The sequence below is a fragment of the Protomyctophum bolini genome (genome assembly GCF_963924005.1).
Source record: "Protomyctophum bolini genome assembly, chromosome: 21".
NCBI lineage: Eukaryota > Metazoa > Chordata > Actinopteri > Myctophiformes > Myctophidae > Protomyctophum > Protomyctophum bolini.
In genome coordinates this window covers 24455945-24476618 of record NC_137882.1, presented here as the reverse complement: position 1 = coordinate 24476618, position 20674 = coordinate 24455945, and the positions used below count along the sequence as shown (strand labels likewise).

General features: G+C 45.7%; 1 protein-coding gene across 1 annotated transcript in view; it reads left to right on the top strand.

The window, feature by feature from the left end:
* Window positions 1-396: 396 nt before the first annotated feature.
* sspo (SCO-spondin) overlaps window positions 397-20674 on the top strand; it is a gene marked incomplete at its 5' end in the record, with an annotated part of 98623 nt that continues 78345 nt past the window's right edge. Inside the window, 25 exons of the mRNA XM_080793802.1 lie at window positions 397-455; window positions 1336-1545; window positions 3287-3369; window positions 3782-3952; window positions 5354-5577; window positions 6259-6361; window positions 6564-6722; window positions 7842-7927; window positions 8540-8665; window positions 10170-10326; window positions 10853-11108; window positions 11324-11465; window positions 11886-12018; window positions 12275-12447; window positions 12761-12979; window positions 13258-13423; window positions 13688-13958; window positions 16461-16674; window positions 17203-17297; window positions 17704-17960; window positions 18703-18837; window positions 19163-19365; window positions 19506-19633; window positions 19825-19934; window positions 20336-20485. Of these exons, the coding sequence (XP_080649928.1) occupies window positions 397-455; window positions 1336-1545; window positions 3287-3369; window positions 3782-3952; window positions 5354-5577; window positions 6259-6361; window positions 6564-6722; window positions 7842-7927; window positions 8540-8665; window positions 10170-10326; window positions 10853-11108; window positions 11324-11465; window positions 11886-12018; window positions 12275-12447; window positions 12761-12979; window positions 13258-13423; window positions 13688-13958; window positions 16461-16674; window positions 17203-17297; window positions 17704-17960; window positions 18703-18837; window positions 19163-19365; window positions 19506-19633; window positions 19825-19934; window positions 20336-20485 (4030 nt within the window). The remainder of the gene's footprint in view (window positions 456-1335; window positions 1546-3286; window positions 3370-3781; window positions 3953-5353; window positions 5578-6258; window positions 6362-6563; window positions 6723-7841; window positions 7928-8539; window positions 8666-10169; window positions 10327-10852; window positions 11109-11323; window positions 11466-11885; window positions 12019-12274; window positions 12448-12760; window positions 12980-13257; window positions 13424-13687; window positions 13959-16460; window positions 16675-17202; window positions 17298-17703; window positions 17961-18702; window positions 18838-19162; window positions 19366-19505; window positions 19634-19824; window positions 19935-20335; window positions 20486-20674) is intronic.

The window sequence follows — 20674 nt, the reverse complement described above, 5'->3', positions numbered from 1 at the left end:
AGAGATTAGCAATAATTGATCTGATTGATTATATATATGATTATACCATAAAGCTTTCCGATTTATACCTGTATTAGGATATCGCAAATGTTACCAACTAGTTTTTTTAAAAACACTTGAATTCTCCTTGATTATACATTTTAAACGATTAATCTTTATTGTCACATCACATTACAAGTAAGGTGGGTGAAAAACTTGGTTGTGCAAAGGGATGTATAATGTGATGCATCATGAGTTTATACATGATCCGTGAGCAATAATACATTGCAAATGAATATCTTAGCTTGCTTGGTTAAAAATGTGATGTTACAACTGTGCGTCTGTTATGTACCTGATGCTCATGGTTGTAACCCTCTTTCTTGGAAGTGTAATCAGCAGCATTCCAGAGGGCAGACCATGGAGTCACTGACTGTGCTCCTGTCTCTGCTGGGGCTGCACATGGTCCTGGGAATGGGGTATGTATACATTGGATGGGTTCAAACAGTACTTAATGGCCACTTCCAAACTGGCGTCGTCCCTATACAATGTTCTAAAATATTGAAACATTTTCATCAAATCGCACGAAAAAAGCAACGCAGCCAAACCAATTGCATTTGCAACCATTGTGAGCGTATTGGTTATTTCACTGTGAACTGTTATCGCATGACAGACAGTGTGGCTTGCCAACGAGGACTGATTTTCAAGCTAAGTAGATGACATGTTGCATTGCTACGTGGCACGTGTTCACTTCTGTGAAAATCTGTTTTTGTTGAAAATAGACGCTACATGGGGTCATCTATTTTCCTTCCCTGGTCATAATACCCATAGAATTACAGCATTTACATTACCTTCTGATATTGATTCTTGATTAGCACGTTTGCACTTTAAAAACTAGCTAGACCTCTGTGTCCACTGATATGGATAAGGGCATACTGGGCCTTGTGCTAATTATACGGCTAAGCCTTGGCAACATTAGTATTCGACAATGTCCCCAATACCGAAATACATGTGAAGAGACAACATTTTCTGTAATATTCTTTTTAAAGTAGGCTGTTAAATTCTCCTTCAAGTAGTGATTAATTAATTTACAAAAGTATTGTCCAGTGACATCAAACAAGTATTTATTACATATAACAATAATGATAATAATAATAATACAATTTATATTAACAATTTAATAAACATTTCTATAAGTTGTGATTGAATATGTACTCTCAATCTCTATTGTTGCGCTATCACGGTGCCGATGTTATGTGCTACACTGTGTTCAAGTATTATAACAAGCCTCTAATAATAATCCCTGATAGTTTAGTGTAAACGTGCCTCGTTTTTTAATGGTGCTCCTCTCGTCTCCAGACACTGGTGTGAGCGCACGGAGGAGGAGAGAGTGGAGCGGGTTCTGTCTCCACGCCTGCAGCTGGAGGTGAGCTGCTCCGAGGTGTACCGCTACAACACCCAGGACTGGAGGCTGGACGTGGACCGGATGCGTAGCAAGCACGGCGGAGACGACGGCATCGCGCTCTATTACAAACAGCAGGGGCCCAGCGCATCCTGCTACCTGTACAAGTAAGCACTCTATTACAAACAGCAGGGGGGGCCAGCGCGTCCTGCTACCTGTACAAGTAAGCACTCTATTACAAACAGCAGGGGGGGCCAGCGCGTCCTGCTACCTGTACAAGTAAGCACTCTATTACAAACAGCAGGGGGGGCCAGCGCGTCCTGCTACCTGTACAAGTAAGCACTCTATTACAAACAGCAGGGGGCCCAGCGCGTCCTGCTACCTGTACAAGTAAGCACTCTATTACAAACAGCAGGGGGGGCTAGCGCGTCCTGCTACCTGTACAAGTAAGCACTCTATTACAAACAGCAGGGGGCCCAGCGCGTCCTGCTACCTGTACAAGTAAGCACTCTATTACAAACAGCAGGGGGCCCAGCGCGTCCTGCTACCTGTACAAGTAAGCACTCTATTACAAACAGCGAGGGCCCAGCGCGTCCTGCTACCTGTACAAGTAAGCACTCTATTACAAACAGCAGGGGGCGCCCAATGCGTCCTGCTACCTGTACAAGTAAGCACTCTATTACAAACAGCAGGGGGGCCCAGCGCGTCCTGCTACCTGTACAAGTAAGCACTCTATTACCAACAGCAGGGGGCCCAACACATCCTGCTACCTGTACAAGTAAGCACTCTATTACAAACAGCAGGGGGCCCAATGCGTCCTGCTACCTGTACAAGTAAGCACTCTATTACAAACAGCAGGGGGCCCAATGCGTCCTGCTACCTGTACAAGTAAGCACTCTATTACAAACAGCAGGGGGCCCAGCGCGTCCTGCTACCTGTACAAGTAAGCACTCTATTACAAACAGCAGGGGGGCCCAGCGCGTCCTGCTACCTGTACAAGTAAGCACTCTATTACAAACAGCAGGGGGCCCAATGCGTCCTGCTACCTGTACAAGTAAGCACTCTATTACAAACAGCAGGGGGCCCAGCGCGTCCTGCTACCTGTACAAGTAAGCACTCTATTACAAACAGCAGGGGGCCCAATGCGTCCTGCTACCTGTACAAGTAAGCACTCTATTATAAACAGCAGGGGGCCCAATGCGTCCTGCTACCTGTACAAGTAAGCACTCTATTACAAACAGCAGGGGGCCCAATGCGTCCTGCTACCTGTACAAGTAAGCACTCTATTACAAACAGCAGGGGGCCCAATGCGTCCTGCTACCTGTACAAGTAAGCACTCTATTACAAACAGCAGGGGGCCCAATGCGTCCTGCTACCTGTACAAGTAAGCACTCTATTACAAACAGCAGGGGGCCCAGCGCGTCCTGCTACCTGTACAAGTAAGCACTCTACTGCGACTCTACAGGGCTGTCACGGTTACAAATTTAAGTTGACGATTAACGATTTCATTTTTTTGTTTTGTTGCATTGAACATTGGTTACAATTTGTATTTCCCTTTTTGCCTTTTAGGCTTCGTAATCACAAATTGCACAGGGCAGATATGACAAAGAACTTAAATATACAAAGAAATCACTGACACATTTAATCATATTTAATACTTTTTTCTTTCCAAAAATGTACAAAATAGCGGAAACAGTTGATCTACAAGCTTGCTTTTGAAAGATGTTTGAAAATGTATGGAAATCTTTCAACATGGAAGCGGACAAGCGGTTAATGATTATGCAAAAATAACTGTGATCAACTCAAATAATTGCGATTAGGCGATTATTGTAATAATTGTGACACGCCTGTGAATATGTAATAATTGCGACGGGCCTAGTCTCACCCTGATCTGTGTGTCTTCTTCAGACCTCCAGAGACGGAGACTCAGCGAGTGAATAAGACGGTGAGAGGTTGCTGTGAGGGCTGGGGAGGCCCGCGCTGCTCTCAAGGTAAGGCCTGGGATCCAAACAGCCATGTCTCTGGCGTAGTATTGGCGTATGTTCCAGAGAGGACATTATTAGGCAACCTGGTGTATTTAGTTTAAAGACGTCATACTGTCAATGATAATCACTGCCATAAACAGTCACCCGTTTGTAAATGTATTTCTAACCATTCTGAAACAACATAAACTCTCAACATAAACAGCTGTTAGCTAGCCTACCATGAATGTTTTATTTTATTTCTTATTTTATTGTACATTCTGTGAGTTATACAGACCCATAAAGGTCCATTTGGTATAGTCCCCATGTTGAAAAACGGTGGTAAAACACACAATGGCAAGTTGAAACCACCTACATAGCAGCAAAGCATACAGTGTCACCCCTGTACTTAACCCTGTCTCTGTGTCTCCATCCACCTCAGGTGTGGGTATCCGTGGACAGTGTTTCTCCACATGGAGTTGCGAGGAGTTTCCTGGGGTCCACAACGCCTCTCTGATGGCCATGGAGCAGTGCTGTAGCAGCCTCTGGGGGCTCAGCTGGAGGAATGCCTCCGACCACACCTGCTTGTCCTGTACCTACACCCTGCTGCCTGGTCAGTGACTTCACACACAAGAGCCTGTTACTATATCTCCTCTGGCGGGATTCCCTCTGGGCCTAACAATACATGTTTGTTTTCCCCACGTGGAAAATATTGCGGCGGATCGACTACTTGAATTGGATAGCCTCAGATCATATTTGGATCAGTGGAAGTTAACCCCACCTCTATTTATACATTTGAATGTCAAGCTATTTCTCTGTGCACACTATTGGCTTAACGCCAAGAGTTGAAGTCAGAGGCTAGTACTCTATTCCAGTTGGATTTCTGGATTTCTGTAGCACGATCTTTTTACGTGGCAGGGTCCTGTGGTCCTGTGGTCCTGTGCACAACCCTAGTGCCATTTTGGGAGGTGGGTGGAATTGGTTTGTTAGTCCTCCCCCCAAAACCTATAGTCGACTCCTCCAGGCAATGGATTACAGACTGAGTCACACCACATGAGACCAGACAGGTTGTGGGTTGTGTACAAGCTAGAAGCTACCCCGGCACATCAAGCCCATCCAAATGTATGTGGTGTTTTGCGTCAAACTGGTGCAAAATTCCCACTACTGGCAACGCAAGGTTCGAACGTCCTCAAACAAAGCGGGGTGAATGTGGCAGAGTATCTCAGCCTGAAGCCAGAAAGCTCAATATCTCCCCTGGACAAGGGTGTGTGTTCATATATACAGTACAACATCACACTCTGTGCATATACTGTATATGCACCATGCATCACACACTGCATGCAACTTCACATGCTGTGTATATTATGCATAATTATAACACTCTCTTTGCATGTGTCAAAAGTGTGCAAAAGCCTTTTGGCGTTTTACTACAAATTTCCATGTTGTTTTGGAACTTTCCACAAGTATGTGTAGCGTTACAAAGCAAAGTGTTTAGCAAAACATGATAGCAGTCACTTAAATAATGGATCTACTACAGAGAGAACCAGTTGTTTAGAGTAGAGTAGAGTAGAGTAGAGTAGTGTACTATATATACACTGGGAAATAACTCTAATAAATCCAAGCAAGACCCACTGTGTCTGACGTACATGCTAATCCAGAGCAAAGGGCCTGGGGTTGGGAAATGGACCGATGTGTCTAATAAAGAACTAGACAAATAATTGTTTTACTCTCTGTACCTGACTCTGCAAGCATCTGTCTCTGCTTCTCTTTGTGCCAGCTCCACCCCCCCCCCCCCCCCCCCTCACTCACTCACCATTCGTTCTTATCCTGTGCACTCTTCCCTCCCTGTAAAAGCTTAAAGTATTATATTTTTAGACCTCCTGTTGTCCCTTTTCTGCGCGTGATGAGGGTCTCCATGGTAGCAACAAGAACCCTGATGCTGATATCTCAATCTATTCGTGGCACACAAGACATTGATCATCATCACTTCCCTTCTTCTCTGTTGCCTCTCCAGACTCCCAGTCCAACCCCCTGGTGCGCGGGGGTCTCCTGGGCAGCTCCAGAGCTCCACAGGCGTCGGCCACCTGCATGAGCTGGGGAGGGGCCCACTATCGCTCCTTTGACAGAAAGCACTTCCACTTCCAGGGGAGCTGCACCTACCTGCTGGCCTCGTCCACGGACGGGACCTGGGCCGTCTATATCAGCACGGCCTGCGACGGCCGGGCAGAATGCAGCAAGGTAAAGGGCAGTGGATTGTTGTTGTGTTCAATGTCTAAACTTATATGTAAACGATCACTGAGATACAGAGGTTTGCATGAAAATTCATTCTAAGGTGAAATGGTCAGTACTCATTCAAAGATGTTTATTCTGGAGCTTGCATACAGTAGCTAGCTAACCATTGTTCTGTCACTCTGCATTGCATTAGGTCATTATTCTGTGTATTGCCATTACATTAGGAGTTTCATTGTTCTGTCAATTTGCATTACTTTAGGTTTCTTGGCATTACGTGCATTGTCAATTTGTTCTGTCACTCTGCATTGCATTAGGTCATTATTCTGTTTTATGCCATTACATTAGGCCATCATTGTTCTGTCAATTTGCATTACTTTAGGTTTCTTGGCATTACGTGCATTGTCAATTTGTTCTGTCACTCTGCATTGCATTAGGTCATTATTCTGTTTTATGCCATTACATTAGGCCATCATTGTTCTGTCAATTTGCATTACTTTAGGTTTCTTGGCATTACGTGCATTGTCAATTTGTTCTGCAGTTCTGTATTACATTAGGCTGCTGACAGCATTGCAATACAAATATCCGCTTACCTGTGTGTGTGTGTGTGTGTGTGTGTGTGTGTGTGTGTGTGTGTGTGTGTGTGTGTGTGTGTGTGTGTGTGTGTGCGCGTGTGTGTGTGTCCATCAGGCTCTCAGGATGATGCTGGGTCTAGACTTGGTCTCGGTCCGTCATCGTAACGTTACTCTCAACAACCTCCCTGTTCCTCATGGAGAGCCTCTCTTCCAAAATGGTACTTTTCACTCATCACAGAATCAAAACAAATAAATGGATGTTATGTTTGTGTCTGTGCCTGCGAGTCAATTGCGGTGCCACCCACGACACAACAATTAATGTGCTTATAATGTCCTTGAAGTCACGCGTCCAGAGCAGAACTGAGACAACGTATAGCGTATAATGTGTCACATCTTGTGGTGTCTTGTTCCTCCATCCAGGAGTCAGTGTCTACTGGCTGGGGGACTTTGTCTTTGTGGAGTCTGGTCTGGGGGTCAGGGTGAAGTTCGACCTGGCTAACACCGTCTACCTGACGGTCACCGCTGAACACATGGCTGCCACCAGGGGGCTCTGTGGCGTCTATAACAACAACGCTGATGGTGAGACAGACACACAGACATACACACACAGTCACACACACAGGCCTGTTGGGTTCCTGCCCGGCCCGGCCCCAACAAGGGTCCGTAATTTATCAGCCCGAGCTCTACTCAAGGCCTGAAACCAAATAACTTTAATCTTTCTCTGAAAATCTTTTCCGTGAAAATCGGCCATAGCCACTTGCCCAAATGTGCCCAAATGTGCTGACCCCATCACATTTGTGATGACGGCTATGGCCATTTTTATGTGAAGGAGTGTTTTTCTGTGCAAAACTAATGCTTGCAATGGATTCAAAATCATGAAAACCCCCTAGTTTGACATGTCACAATGTCATGCTACTTAAAGTATAATGAAATTTGGAAAGTTTTGCCTTATATTGGTTGTTAATGGTACAACATGGTACAACATTCAGCAGCTGTCACAAAGTTTCCCAAGGGAGTTGGGTTGGAACAAATTTATATGTGATTGTAGACACCTTTATGAACACATGTGTGAAGAAGGATTTGCTACACATTTGGCAAAATTTCCTGTATTACTAGTGTTCTCTGACACGTGCAAACACACACGGTATCTACTTGTTGTGGTTTTATAAACCATAATAACTACAATTACAAGTTACACTGACAAGAATGCCCGGTAGTAAGCCTACTTTATAATAACTATTCGTTGTAACTAGTCAATCATTCATAAACTATTAGTTAATCAGTTATTTGTTAATAGATAGTTAGATATGTATTACTATGCTTTATAGTTCATCAATCATTCATAAACGGTTAGTAAATGAGTTATTATAATGACATGTTAACTTTACATTAAGGATTTATAACATATACATATTTATTAGACCATGAATAAGCATAAGAATAATATTAGTAAACTACTTACTATGACTTGTTGAGTATTTGTTAAAAGTTTATATAATTATATTATGTATATTATTATATATACTATTATGATGTTATTGTAAAGTTGCAACTATTCCTCATTTACTCATGTTAGTAAATGAGGAAAGGTTAACCGTTTCATCATTGCCCCGTGGAAAACCTTCCTCATTGTTTCATGTTATCGTGCTTTGAAGCACACTTTTATGCTGTACTGTTAACTTTTTCTGCGATCTACAGATGACTTCACCACAATGAGTGGAGTTGTGTCCCCGTATGCTGCCAGCTTTGGAAATTCATGGAGAGTACCTGACCAACAGACTGAGGTACTGCACTGAACTCATTACACAATTCTTTCTGTGTGATGCACACAAGTCCAATTTGAGTCTTTGCTTTTATCCAGATAGCTGGTACTTAGAAATGGCTTTTGTCAATTGTGGCTGGCTTTGCAGTTGTATAGGGGCCGTGTCCACAGAAAGAGCTTTTTATTTTATTTAGTTTTTAGCTGTCAGAGGGCTTTCTCTTATGCATTTCCATTTCCATGCTAGGAGCTCTCCTCATTCCAGCACCATGCCTCGTGTTTAAGTGTTTTTGGCATCCAATGTTCTTTGGCGGAGCTCTCATTAGAGTCAAAAAGTTTTGGATTGGAGTGCCCCTCATTAATGTCAACTTTTTCGACCGACCAATCGAAAGGAGAGGTGGAATTAACTGGGGGGTTAAAGCTTATTCATACATAACCACCGAAAACTACAACATGAAGTCAAGCTGCGGTGATAAGCCACTCACCGCTTACCCCAGCACTTCTCTCTGTTTTTACTAACCTCACCTTGAAAAATGGAGTATGAATAGGCCTTTATAGGGTTTAAGAGGTTACAAAATGCTGCATAAAGCTAAAACACCTCCTATAGCAAGTGAGTGTGTCTTGTTGTCGTCATCAGGTCTGTAACGATGCAGCTGAGCTGGGTCACAGCTGCGACGTCACAGGAGACGTGGAGCTGCGCAGACAGGCCGAGGCCATGTGTCACCGGCTCCTGGAGGACCCCTTCAGACACTGCCACCCCCGGGTCAGTCAAAATATTGTCAAATAAATGTTTTCCCACAAATGGAATATCTCGATGCTGTACAGAAAACGATACAGAAAGCGGCAGTGGCTCAGGGGTATAGTGACCGGATGGAAACCGCAAGGTTCCCAGTTCGAACCCGGGCTCCCCCAGAGTTAGTGTCGAAGTGTCCTTGAGCAAGACTCTGAACCCCTAATTGCTCCCGATGTGCAGGTTGGTACCTTGCATGGTTTCCTCCGGCATCGGTGTGTGAATGTGTGTGCGAATGGGTGAATGTAATGCACAATCTCTGTAAAGTGCCTTGGATAAAGGCGCTATATAAATGCACCATTTACCATTTACATAAATAGATGCATAAATAGTATAGTAGTAGGACCTGCTGGATGTAAAAGTATGTACAAGTAGGATGAGCTATTTTCAAGAGATTTGGTGTAGAGGGGGAAAAAGGTCCAGACCCAGCATTGAGCCCTGGGGGATCCCTGTCCACTCCACTGTAATTATATAGGGTTTATTAATGCCTGCACAGGAAGTCCCGTGCTTGTATCAAGCTTCTTACAGTCTTGGACATTTAAAGCTGTCAAAAGGGTTATTATTTATTTGCTCTCGTGAACTTTATTGCCGTTGAAATATGTGGGCTGTTATCGGGCGGTGAAATGAAATAAGTAGTTTCATATGTTGGGTTAATGAGTAATGCATGGAGATATCTCCCTCTCTCTCTGCGCTGTCATCCAATATTACCATTACCAGTGGCCTACATAGACAAATGCTTGTCCCTTCCTAGCTTTACCGTTGACCTTTCCTGCCACAGACAAAAGAACAACTACCGGTACATTATTAAGTAATGGCCAATGTCATACATTATGCATTTCAATGTATAGGTGTATCTGCATACCTTTTGAGTCAGGTCAGGTGGTCTGCACAGAAAATGACCTGCAGCGCTTAACTGCCAACCGACTATGTCGGTCCATATTTTGGGATCTCGCTGTCCCTCAATTCCCTCAGTGTTTGCCTTAAATGAGTGTTAGCTCTATCCATCTATGATTATTATTATTATTAGTAGTGTTATAAGTAATAGTAGTAGTAGTAGTAGTAGTATTAGTAGGGCTGTCACGATTGCAAAGTTAAGCTGACAATTCATTGTGCGTTTTTTACATTGAACAATGGAACGTTACAATTTGTATTTCTGTTTGCCGTTTAGGCTTCGCAATCGCGCAGATATGAGAAATAACTTAAATATACAAAGAAATCACTGACCCATTTAATAGTTATTTTATAGCAGATCTACAAGCTTACAACACTTTCGTGACGTGTAAACAAAATAATTGCGATTAGACTATTATGTAATAATGTAATACTTGTGCAAGTTGTGCCTAAGAAGTAGTAGTAGTAGTAGTAGTAGTAGCAGTAGCAGTAGCAGTAGCAGTATCAGTAGTGGTAGTATTGCTGCTGTTGTTTGATACGAGCGTACCCAGGTCTGAAGAACATCACTGTGTCCCTGCTGCCTCAGGTGGAGCCAGCGGCCTACGTGGACACCTGCCTGTACCTGTTCTGCAGCCTGGGGCCCAAGCAGCGGCAGGCCGCCGTGTGTGACACGCTGGCCAGCTACGCCCGCGAGTGTGCCCAGCAGCACGTCATCGTCACCTGGAGGAGCGCCACGCTCTGCGGTAAACTAAACATGGAGTCAGCCTTTTATGTTGTTCTGGGTCGATCTGGATCCACGGGTCCAGAGACACCTGCAAGGTTGTTGTGGGTTTGAATTAGGCTCAAATGTTTCCCAAATCAATATAAATAGTGTAAACCGATTTTTTTTTGGATTCTCGAGGAAAATCCATATTTTCTTTTCTTACATTAAAAAAATATATACTGTATATTTCAAAAGATTTCTTTTAAAGAATTCAACAAACAAATCTAAGAAATTCCATGAAAAAAATATATATACTTAAGAAGTAGTGAAAATAGCTGATCTACAAGCTTGCAACATGGTGCGAAGTGACACATTGTGCGCTTGTAGATCTGCTATTTTCACTAGTTTGGGTCCCAGGCAAACGTCTAATCTCTTTTTTAGGTCTCGACCCTAAACGTTTGGGAACCACTGCTGTAAAGCACCGTATATAAATCAAGATTCTGTGCATAAATATTATTCTGCAAAGTCAACCAGATTCTTCTTCGTCGTCTCTGTCCGTCTCTCAGGCCGCGTGTGTCCCAGCGGTCAGGTGTTCTCAGACTGCGTGTCCTCCTGTCCTCCCAGCTGCACGTCCCCCCAGGCCCTGGGGCCGGCCGCGGCCTCGGCCCAGTGCAGGGAGGAGTGTGTCGGGGGCTGCGAGTGTCCCCCGGGTCTCTACGTCCTCCACCAGGGCGTCTGTCTGAAGAGGGACGACTGTCCCTGCTTCCACCGGAGACGCTCCTACCAGCCGGGAGACAGCATACAGCAGAGGTGCAACACCTGGTGAGTGTGGGAACATTTATTGTCTTCAGTTGTCCGGCAGGTGGCTTGTTCAGATGGCTCAGGTGATCGCATCTTGCTCGGGGGACACTTTGAAAGTAGACTGTGTGACCGGCGACCTTCCTCTCTACCTACACCCGTGTGTGTGTCTGTGTTTTCCTATCTGTAATTTTCTATATCTCTCTCCCCCCTCTCTCCATCCTCCTTGTGGTCTCCAGTGTGTGCAGAGCAGGCCAGTGGCAGTGTACTGGGGAGAGGTGTGCAGCCCAGTGCAGCCTAATGGGAGCCCTACACGTCAGCACCTTTGACAAGAAGAGCTTCTCTGTGCAGGGAGGAGACTGTCCTTTCACTGCAGTGGAGGTAGGATACACACCTGTACACTTAACACACAACACATGCATACCACATACATACGATACACCACGTGTGGAGCTCAGTTGGTAGAGCGCCCGGCCCTTCAACCACAACAAGGTCAGGGGTTTGATCTCGGGCAACGACAAATAGGTAGTTATCAAGCTCCTCTTCAGCATTCCATCTCCCAGGGGTCTAGCGCATTGTAACAGGGATGGACTCCCACGGTCTGGCTGATACCGACAATAAACCTCTCCGACCTACTTATATACAGTAGTAGGCTACACACCACATACCGTACGCATTTTATTTGATGAGCTTAACTGTGTGTGTGTGTGTGTGTGTGTGTGTGTGTGTGTGTGTGTGTGTGTGTGTGTGTGTGTGTGTGCGTGTGTGTGCGTGCGTGTGAGTGCGTGTGTGTGTTTTCAGGACTTTGTGGACAGGAAACTGGTGGTGAACGTACGTTGTGGGGAGTGTGGGACAGGAAGAGGCGGAGGGATGGGCTGTCTGAAGGAGGTGTCAATCACTGCACTCCGTACCACAGTTACCATCACAGACACTGGTGAGTGACTGGAGTGGTGAACATGTGTGTTTGCGTGCGTGCGTGCGTGCGTCCGTGCGTGTGTGAGAGAGAGGTTTACAGTGAACTTACTTGTACACTTGGATCTGTTCTTTAAGGTTCACTTACACTTTGTTATTTCTTAGTAAGAAAGCACAACATGTACATTAGGTTATCTTACGTTACGTGATGTAATGTTACGCTGGGTTGCGTTACGCTACGATACATTACATCGCTGTTGTTTTTTTCCTTCTTCCAGGAGCAGTGACGCTGAATGGCCAGAGGGAGGCGCTGCCTGTGGTGACAGGGGACCTGGTGGTACGCAGGGCATCGTCGTCCTTCCTCCTGGTCCAGACCTTTGGTGCCCAGCTGCTCTGGCATCTGGACGGGCCCTTGGCACTCATCACTCTGCAGCCGGGCTTCGCAAGCAAGGTAACATTCATTCACGCCTTTTGGCCGCGACCCACAAATGGGTCCCGCCCCACAATGTTCTGCCCTGACATTGAGAGGTCGGGGTTCAATCCCCGGCTATGTTATACCAAAGACTATAAACATGCTTGGCTTCTGACAATATGGGCCACATGGCTCAGGAACCATTGATTCCCTGGGATACTTTCAAGCTTTATCTATGGCAACTGCTGTTTACAGTTGTTTTACCCTGGGGTTGAAGCACTAGCAGTGCTCTGGGATCTGCTGTCATTGCATTCCATGTATTGACTGTGCTGATTGACATCCTGTGTTCAAGGTGCGTGGATTGTGTGGCACACTGACCTGGAATCAGCACGACGACTTCACCACCCCAGAGGGAGATGTGGAGAGCAGCGTGTCATCCTTTGCTGCCAAGTTCACCACAGGACACTGTAGTTTACCAGGAGGACCACCTCCAGACACCTGCACCACCTACACCCAGCAGAGACACCATGCAGACAGCGTGTGCTCCATCATTCATAGTCCTGTCTTCCAGGTTTGTTGTGTGTGTGTGTGTGTGTGTGTGTGTGTGTGTGTGTGTGTGTGTGTGTGTGTGTGTGTGTGTGTGTGTGTGTGTGTGTGTGTGTGTGTGTGTGTGTGTGTGTGTGTGTGTGTGTGTGTGTGTGTGTGTGTGTGTGTGTGTGTGTGTGTGTGTGTGTGTGTGTGTGTGTGTGTGTGTGTTTTCTCTATGTCATCAATACTTTCTATCTCTCATTCTCTGCCTGATCTTCCTAATAATCTTCCCTGAATCCTCTCCTCTAATGTCTGGTCTAGGCCTGTCATGATGTGGTGGAGAGGGAGCCCTACCTTCGTCTGTGTCTGTCTGAGGTGTGTGGCTGTGCCCCCCAGAAGGCCTGCCACTGCACCGTCCTCACAGCCTATGCACGACACTGTGCCCAAGAGGGGGTCCCCGTTCACTGGCGCAACAACACTTTCTGCCGTAAGTGGATGGGCTGTTGGTTTAGTGGTTTATTATTATGGTTCCGACCAAGACATAATGCTTCAGTTTGTGTTTAAATGTTTTTAAGTCTCGTACACAGGATTGAAGACCCAGGCCCCTGATATTGCTACCATGTCTTAAGCTTAACGGTTCTTCATTGTTATGTCGCATTTACCTTGTGTTTATGTTGTGTATTCAATAAGGACCACCTGACACACTCTCAGGGATCTTCGTATAAACACCATCTCTCCTCTCCTCTCTCAGCGGTCCAGTGCTCAGGGGGCCAGGTGTACCAGGAGTGTGGCCGTGCGTGCGGGGCCTCCTGCTTAGACCTGCGTCAGGGCTGGAGCTGTGAGGTGGAGGACGCCAGGGGCGAGGAGGAGGGTGGCAGGAGCTGTGTTCCAGGGTGCCAGTGTCGCCCAGGCCTCGTGCAGGACGACCAGGGCCAGTGTGTGCCCGTCAGCATGTGCCCCTGCCTGCACGGAGACAAGACCTATCAGCCCGGTGAAATCTTTCAGAGTAACTGCAACACCTGGTATGTACTGTATTTGTATTACACTTTGTACATTTTATGGGTACAGGCTTTAGTTACGACATACTATGTCATTAGACCGACAACCTACCTCAAACCCTAAACTAACCCTAACCGCAAGCACGGAGCAACGCATGTCGGACCAACGGATGTTTGGGAGCGACGGGTGATTTCCGCATGTCAGATCTTTGGCGTGTCGGATCTGCGCGTGCGCACCCCAATTTTATGCTGTTGTACAGTAACATCTGGGGAGTGATAATTGGCTGTATCAGGACATTCAGGTTTTATCATTGATCATGGTCAAGTCAAGTCAAATGTATTCATAATAAAGTGCAGTTCTGTGTAGACTACAGAAGGTAGACAGACACACTAAAACGAAGACCCACAGACAAAAAAATAATAAAACTAAAACAAACGGCACAAATAAACAACCAACAAGCAGTTAACAAGTTATCTTATTCTACCCATCCATTGTTGTTGACAGCGAGTAGAACACTCAGCGACTTATCTTCTCAAAATGAATGATGGTATCTTCTAAATGCTGCGAATGCTCCTTCGAGATCATATTTTCCAAACTAGGGACAGTGATTAATTATATAGACACTCAAAAACAGTGTCCTGGTAGACTCATAAAACAACAGGCAGGACAATAAAGAGAACAGGGACTGCTTATTTATAACCTATCATAAAACAACCCTCGCCTCTTTACAGCGGCATGCTTTATCATGTGTGGACACTGGACATCGTGATAGCAACTCGGAATGAGTCAGCAAGTTTTGTCCTTTGACCCCTTTCTCAATACAAAAGGACTTTAATGAAGCTACAACATGATGGTATTAGGCTCAGACAAAGACCGCAGGTTTCTGTCCCAATATCTTTTATAATATGTTTTTGCTTTAGTGAAAGTGAAAGGAGAGTGAACAGAATCTTTACAGGACAGGACCTGAAGTGGTAGTTAGAACCAGTCATTAAACTTGTGTGACATTGAAGACACCCCATTTAGGACTGAGGCCGATAAAAAAAAAAAAAACACCTTCTAAATCCTGACCTATGTTTTCTGAAAAACTTCAAATATTACAACAATGTTATGCTGATATATACTGTAACTGTACATTCCCGTCCAGAAGGGTCAAAACACCAAAAGGCTGTTCCCGTCCTGAAGTCCTTGCACACACTGGCTTATTTATTTTCTGTGCAATTAATTCTCCCGAAGACATCTTTTTTCGAATTGTTCATTCAACACGCCTCCAATTTGCGTGTCAGAACCCATTTTTCTTGTGGGCTCCCACTTCAAATTCAAAACAAGTATTTTTTTAATGAACATTAACAACTAGTTTGCATCCCTGAATGAGAACTGATTCAACCAGGCGTACAGAGAGAACAGCATGTCAAGAGCATCCACAAGCATCCGTATGGCATGCACGATGCTTGTACCACCACTTATCAGCTTGAAGGCTACACACGGGAACCGTGAGGCACTTTGTTGTCTCTTTGAAATAAATATAAAAACGTATACAAGATTTTTATCTATGTATATATAGCAACATACGTTAGGATTTAGAAGGCATTTGTATAGAATCAGCCTCAGATCTAAAAATGTTTTTAAAATCCTCTATCTATACAATGAACGTGAAGAATGTGTCTACTCAAATGAGAGCTTGGTGGTGTGAGAGCTCTGATGAAATCACTCTATGTTCCTGCTCCATTGGGTCACAGGATAGGTTGATTTCATTGCATTTCTTCACCACATCATCATGACTGCAGCTAATTTTACTCTACACTGCACTGTGCCAGCAACGCACGGCTTTGACTGAATGACACCATAGGAGTAGTAACAGTTTGATTGACTGCTAAGTGTAGCGTGTGCTGTGTGTGTGTGCGCGTGCGAGCGTGTGTGTGTGCGGTTGCATTGTAGTGAACCATATTGTTGACCAATCACCTGACTCATTGCTACAGTATGTGGAAACCTTAGATAACCTTATTAGATAATAACATTGATATGAATTATGAATGAGGGCATTCATTCAGCTTAAAGGACCACTTCACCACTTTTCAACCTATCTTCATATGAAAAAAAGAAATTCTACTCAGTTTTTTTCTTTTACAAAATTTACCCCATCATCAATTGAAAAAAGGCTGAGATCCGGGCACACGAAATAGTAAAAAAGGAGAAGAATCTGTATTGAACCAACATCAGGGCTAGAGTTCCCGGATCTCAGCCTTTTTTCAATAGTCTTATCCCGATTGATCCAGGAGCACCTTTTTACTATTCTAATATTTTTGTATCTACCTGCACGTCTCCATTTGAGCACCTGGTTGTTTTCTTGCCTTAATTACCCCATCAATGCTCTGATCACATAACTGCAAAGTTTTCCTCAACCCCTTCCCTCTCAACCCTGCCTTTCCTCATTTATCTTCAATGGCAACAAGCAGAAACCCCTCAAGGACACGGCAGATCATACCAAAAGAAAATTGTAACGTATTCTTCTCCTTCTCCCATAACAGTGTGTGTGAGCGGGGCTTGTTGAACTGCACAGAGGACCACTGCGAGGGGATGAACCAGTGTCCCGGCTCTCTGGTCTATTCGCCACGCTCCTGCCTCCTCACCTGCTCCAGTCTGGACCCCCCTGGCCAACAGCACGGGGGGTCCACGGCCCTCCAGGGAGGCTGCCAAGAGCCACTGTCCGGCTGTGTCTGTCCCCAGGGCACCGTGATGCTGGTGGGACAATAATACCTTATTTTTACTCTCCTACAGTTGTATAATTTCTGTACTGCTTCAGATCCAACTAGCTCATCTTAGCTGTACCATTGGATAAATTTTGATGTTTCATTATTTTGTATACAGTAGGCAAATACAGTATAGGCAATTAGAAAATATATAGTTTTAAAAACTACTTGGCATGCTTGCTGGGCCTAACCTGACTCCCTCCTCCTGCCTGCATCTGGTCTCTCTCAAGCCGAAACGATTAACCCGAAGCAGCTGGGACAAAAACAGATATCTCCATAATAATTTCGAGTTGTAGTCCTGTTAGGTTATGTTTACATTTGCGCTGTGGCAGCGCTTCAATATGTCACCAGTCTCGCGTGGATCCCGCTTATCGCTCCGATCAGCATTTGATCGAAGTACATCCTCTCTGGCCGAGAGAGACCAGATGGGAGGATGGGAGGAAGAACTCACTACTGCCACTATCTGGCCGGGTCAGGTTATGCTGGACCAGCGTCTCAACAATACTTGATGTTTAAACAGGGGGATAGCTGTGTTCTACCTGAGGAGTGTCCCTGCCATCATAATGGCCGACTCTACAACAGCAATGACACCATTACTAAGGACTGCAACAAATGGTACAGTAGGATCTTTTTCATGTTTACACAATTAAGTAGCGTTAGTACAGATAATAATGCATCATCTCACTATAGTAATCCTATTGAATTGACTGTATGTATTTACATTAAGCTTATACCACAATGTGAAGTGACTTGTTATGAACCAAATAACTAGCTCATCATATTGAACATCTTCACCTATAATAACGTGCCCGAAATGGGTATGCAAGATTGAAAGTGGTTACATGTAAAAATAACAGAACAATAGCATTCTTTCACCTTTCTATTACACCATATGGAAAAGTGAAAGAATGTCATTGTTCACAAAACTACATTATATCTTTTGATGATTAATTCTACCTCCTTTTCTTTCCTCCTCGTCCGTATCATCATCGTTATGTGAATGAACGCGACTCCTCTCCAGCGTCTGTAAGGAGCGCCGCTGGCACTGCGGCCAGGCGGCGTGCGGTGGCGTGTGCGTGGCCACGGGCGACCCCCACTACGTGACGTTCGACGGGCGCAGCTACTCCTTCCTGGGAGACTGCCAGTACATGTTGGCCCAGGAGGCGGACGGCCTGTTCAGCGTCACGGCGGAGAACGTGCCCTGCGGGAGCACGGGGGTCACCTGCACCAAGTCTGTCACCCTCAGCCTGGGGAACACCGTCATACACCTGCTGAGAGGTATAGTGTGCGTGTGCGTGTGCATGTGCGTGTGCATGTGCGCGCGTGAGTGCGTACGTACCATGCAACATATTTTGTTCTATATCTTTCTTTTTTTTTAATATATTTTTTATCCCACGATTTTGTAACCCATTTTTCACCCCTGTGTCAATCATCTAATGTGATCCTGGGCTCTACACACCCTCCACCAACCTAGTCCCCATATATGGGGGACATGGGGAGAGCAACGGACTTGAACTCATGCTTCCTTCATGCCTGAGTGTCCAAGTTGCTCCTTTACACCTGACAGGGGGGAGTTTCCCTGGTTGGATGTAGCGCGTGGAAGGAACACGCTCCATCAGGCGCCCCGGCTGGCCAGGGGGAGGCAGTTTTGTTCTATATCTTTCTAATGTGACCATGACCTTTGGCATTTTTTCCCCCCACACATAAATTGTATCATCTCTTACGGGGCAGTCTGCTGATCATTACCTCTAAGTTTCAAGAAAATCCATTCTCGAGTTATCTTGCTGGCAAACATACTGTGCAAACAACATTTTGTCTCCTACGCAAATGTTCACAAAATGGCTTGTTGGAACTAAGCTCAACTGAAAATGGAAAAGGGGGGGAAAGATTCAGGGTGGGAAAGAGAGCGATTTAAATATCAGCGTGGAGAGAAGAGGGAGGAAAAGGAAGCACTAGAGGAGTCGCATGAACTGGACCAGAACCTAACTCTGTAATGTTTGTATCTTTATTTCTCTCTCAGGTAAAGCCGTGACAGTGAATGGGATGCCAGTGACTCTGCCCAAGTCTTACAGCGGCAGTGGCCTGACTCTGGAGAGAGTTGGTCTGTTTGTCTCCCTGTCTTCTCGCCTGGGAGTCACTCTGCTCTGGGATGGAGGTACGATGCAAACATTATCTTACACCTGCCCTAAACACACACGCAAACAAAGAAATGACAGAGCCTTTCAGGCTGTACCTCCCAAACTTTGAAATGCCACATTTCTTGAGAGCTGCAGACTTTATTTTAGATAACGTACTGTTCAAACAAGCGCCTGAGAAAGGTCCTTGATTGTATACTCCATGTACTGTATGTATTTTGTCTGATGTATTGGGATTCATTTCAGTACATTCTATTTTCCTGTTGTTTTGATTGTTTTAATGCCTCCATTATCTATTTTATGAGAAGGGCTGTATAAATAACATTTACTTACTTACCCCGTCAGGCATGCGTGTGTACGTGCGCCTGGCGCCACACTTGCGAGGGCGTGTGGGCGGTCTGTGCGGTAACTTTGACGGCGACGCCGACAACGACTTCACCACGCGGCAGGGCATCATGGAGTCCACGCCCGAGCTGTTTGGAAACTCCTGGAAGATGAGCCCCTCCTGCCCCGACGTGGCAGACCAGGACCTCACAGACCCGTGCACTGTGAGTGGAACACAGTAGACAGCCCATACATTAAACGACATTAAACTCACTTTGCCACTTGATTTGCCACTTGCACCTCTCCACACACGCGCACGCACGCACGCACATGCAAAGATTGACTAAACTCCTATTCTCCCCAGCTGAACCCCCACAGACAGCCATGGGCCAGGAAGAGGTGTGCGGTGATGACGCAGGACGTGTTCTCCGCGTGCCACGCCGAGGTGCCTTTCCAGCAGTACTACGACTGGTGTGTCTTTGATGCCTGTGGGTGAGTAACAGCGGCACTACGTCTGGTTTGGGCATAACCCTGTGGGTGAGTGTCTGCAGTCTGCACTGACTTGATGAAAGTTGTTTTCCATGCATTCATCCCTTAAATTCACACTATATTTGACCGTTCTATTCTGTGAAAACAGTTGATCTTAATATGAGAGTATGTGTGTTTTCTGCTGTCTTGTGTAGCTGTGACTCGGGCGGGGACTGTGAGTGTCTGTGTACGGCCATATCCGCCTACGTCGAGGAGTGCAACCGTCGAGGCGTCTACGTCCGCTGGAGATCCCAGGAACTCTGTCGTAAGTCTAGGACACACACACTCACACGCATGCACACACACACAAACACACACACACACACACACACACACACACACACACACACACACACACACACACACACACACACACACACCCCGATCACACGTTTCTATCTTCATAATCGGATCATTTGTTTTTGCTTAATCTGTACTTGCTAATCATTTATTTTTTTCTCTTTCTCGCGACAATCTTCCCCTATACTCTTTCTCTGTACCCTTCACCCACCGCTCCCTCCTTCCCACCCCCTCTCTCTTCTCTCTCCCTCTTATCCCTGCCCTCCTCCTGTGGTCCTTCCTCCCCTCCTTCCCACCCCCTCTCTCCTCTCTCTCCCTGTTATTCCTGCCCTCCTCCTGTGGTCCTTCCTCCCCTCTGCGCCGCAGCCCTGCAGTGTGACAACGGTCTGGTGTATGAGCCCTGTGGTGCTGCCTGCTCTGCTTCGTGCCCCAGAGCGGAGCAGAGCTCTGACTCCCAGTGCAGCTCCCTGTCCTGTGTGGAGGGCTGCTTCTGCCCAGCCGGCACCGTCCTACACGGTAACACCATCACTGTTGTAGTCCTGTAACACCATCACTGTTGTAGTCCTGTAACACCATCACTGTTGTAGTCCTGTAACACCATCACTGTTGTAGTCCACTGTCCTACACGGTAACACCATCACTGTTACGGCTAAAGTTATGTGATGTGATGTAATGTAATGCCTCTCAAGTGGTGTCTTAAAGTTG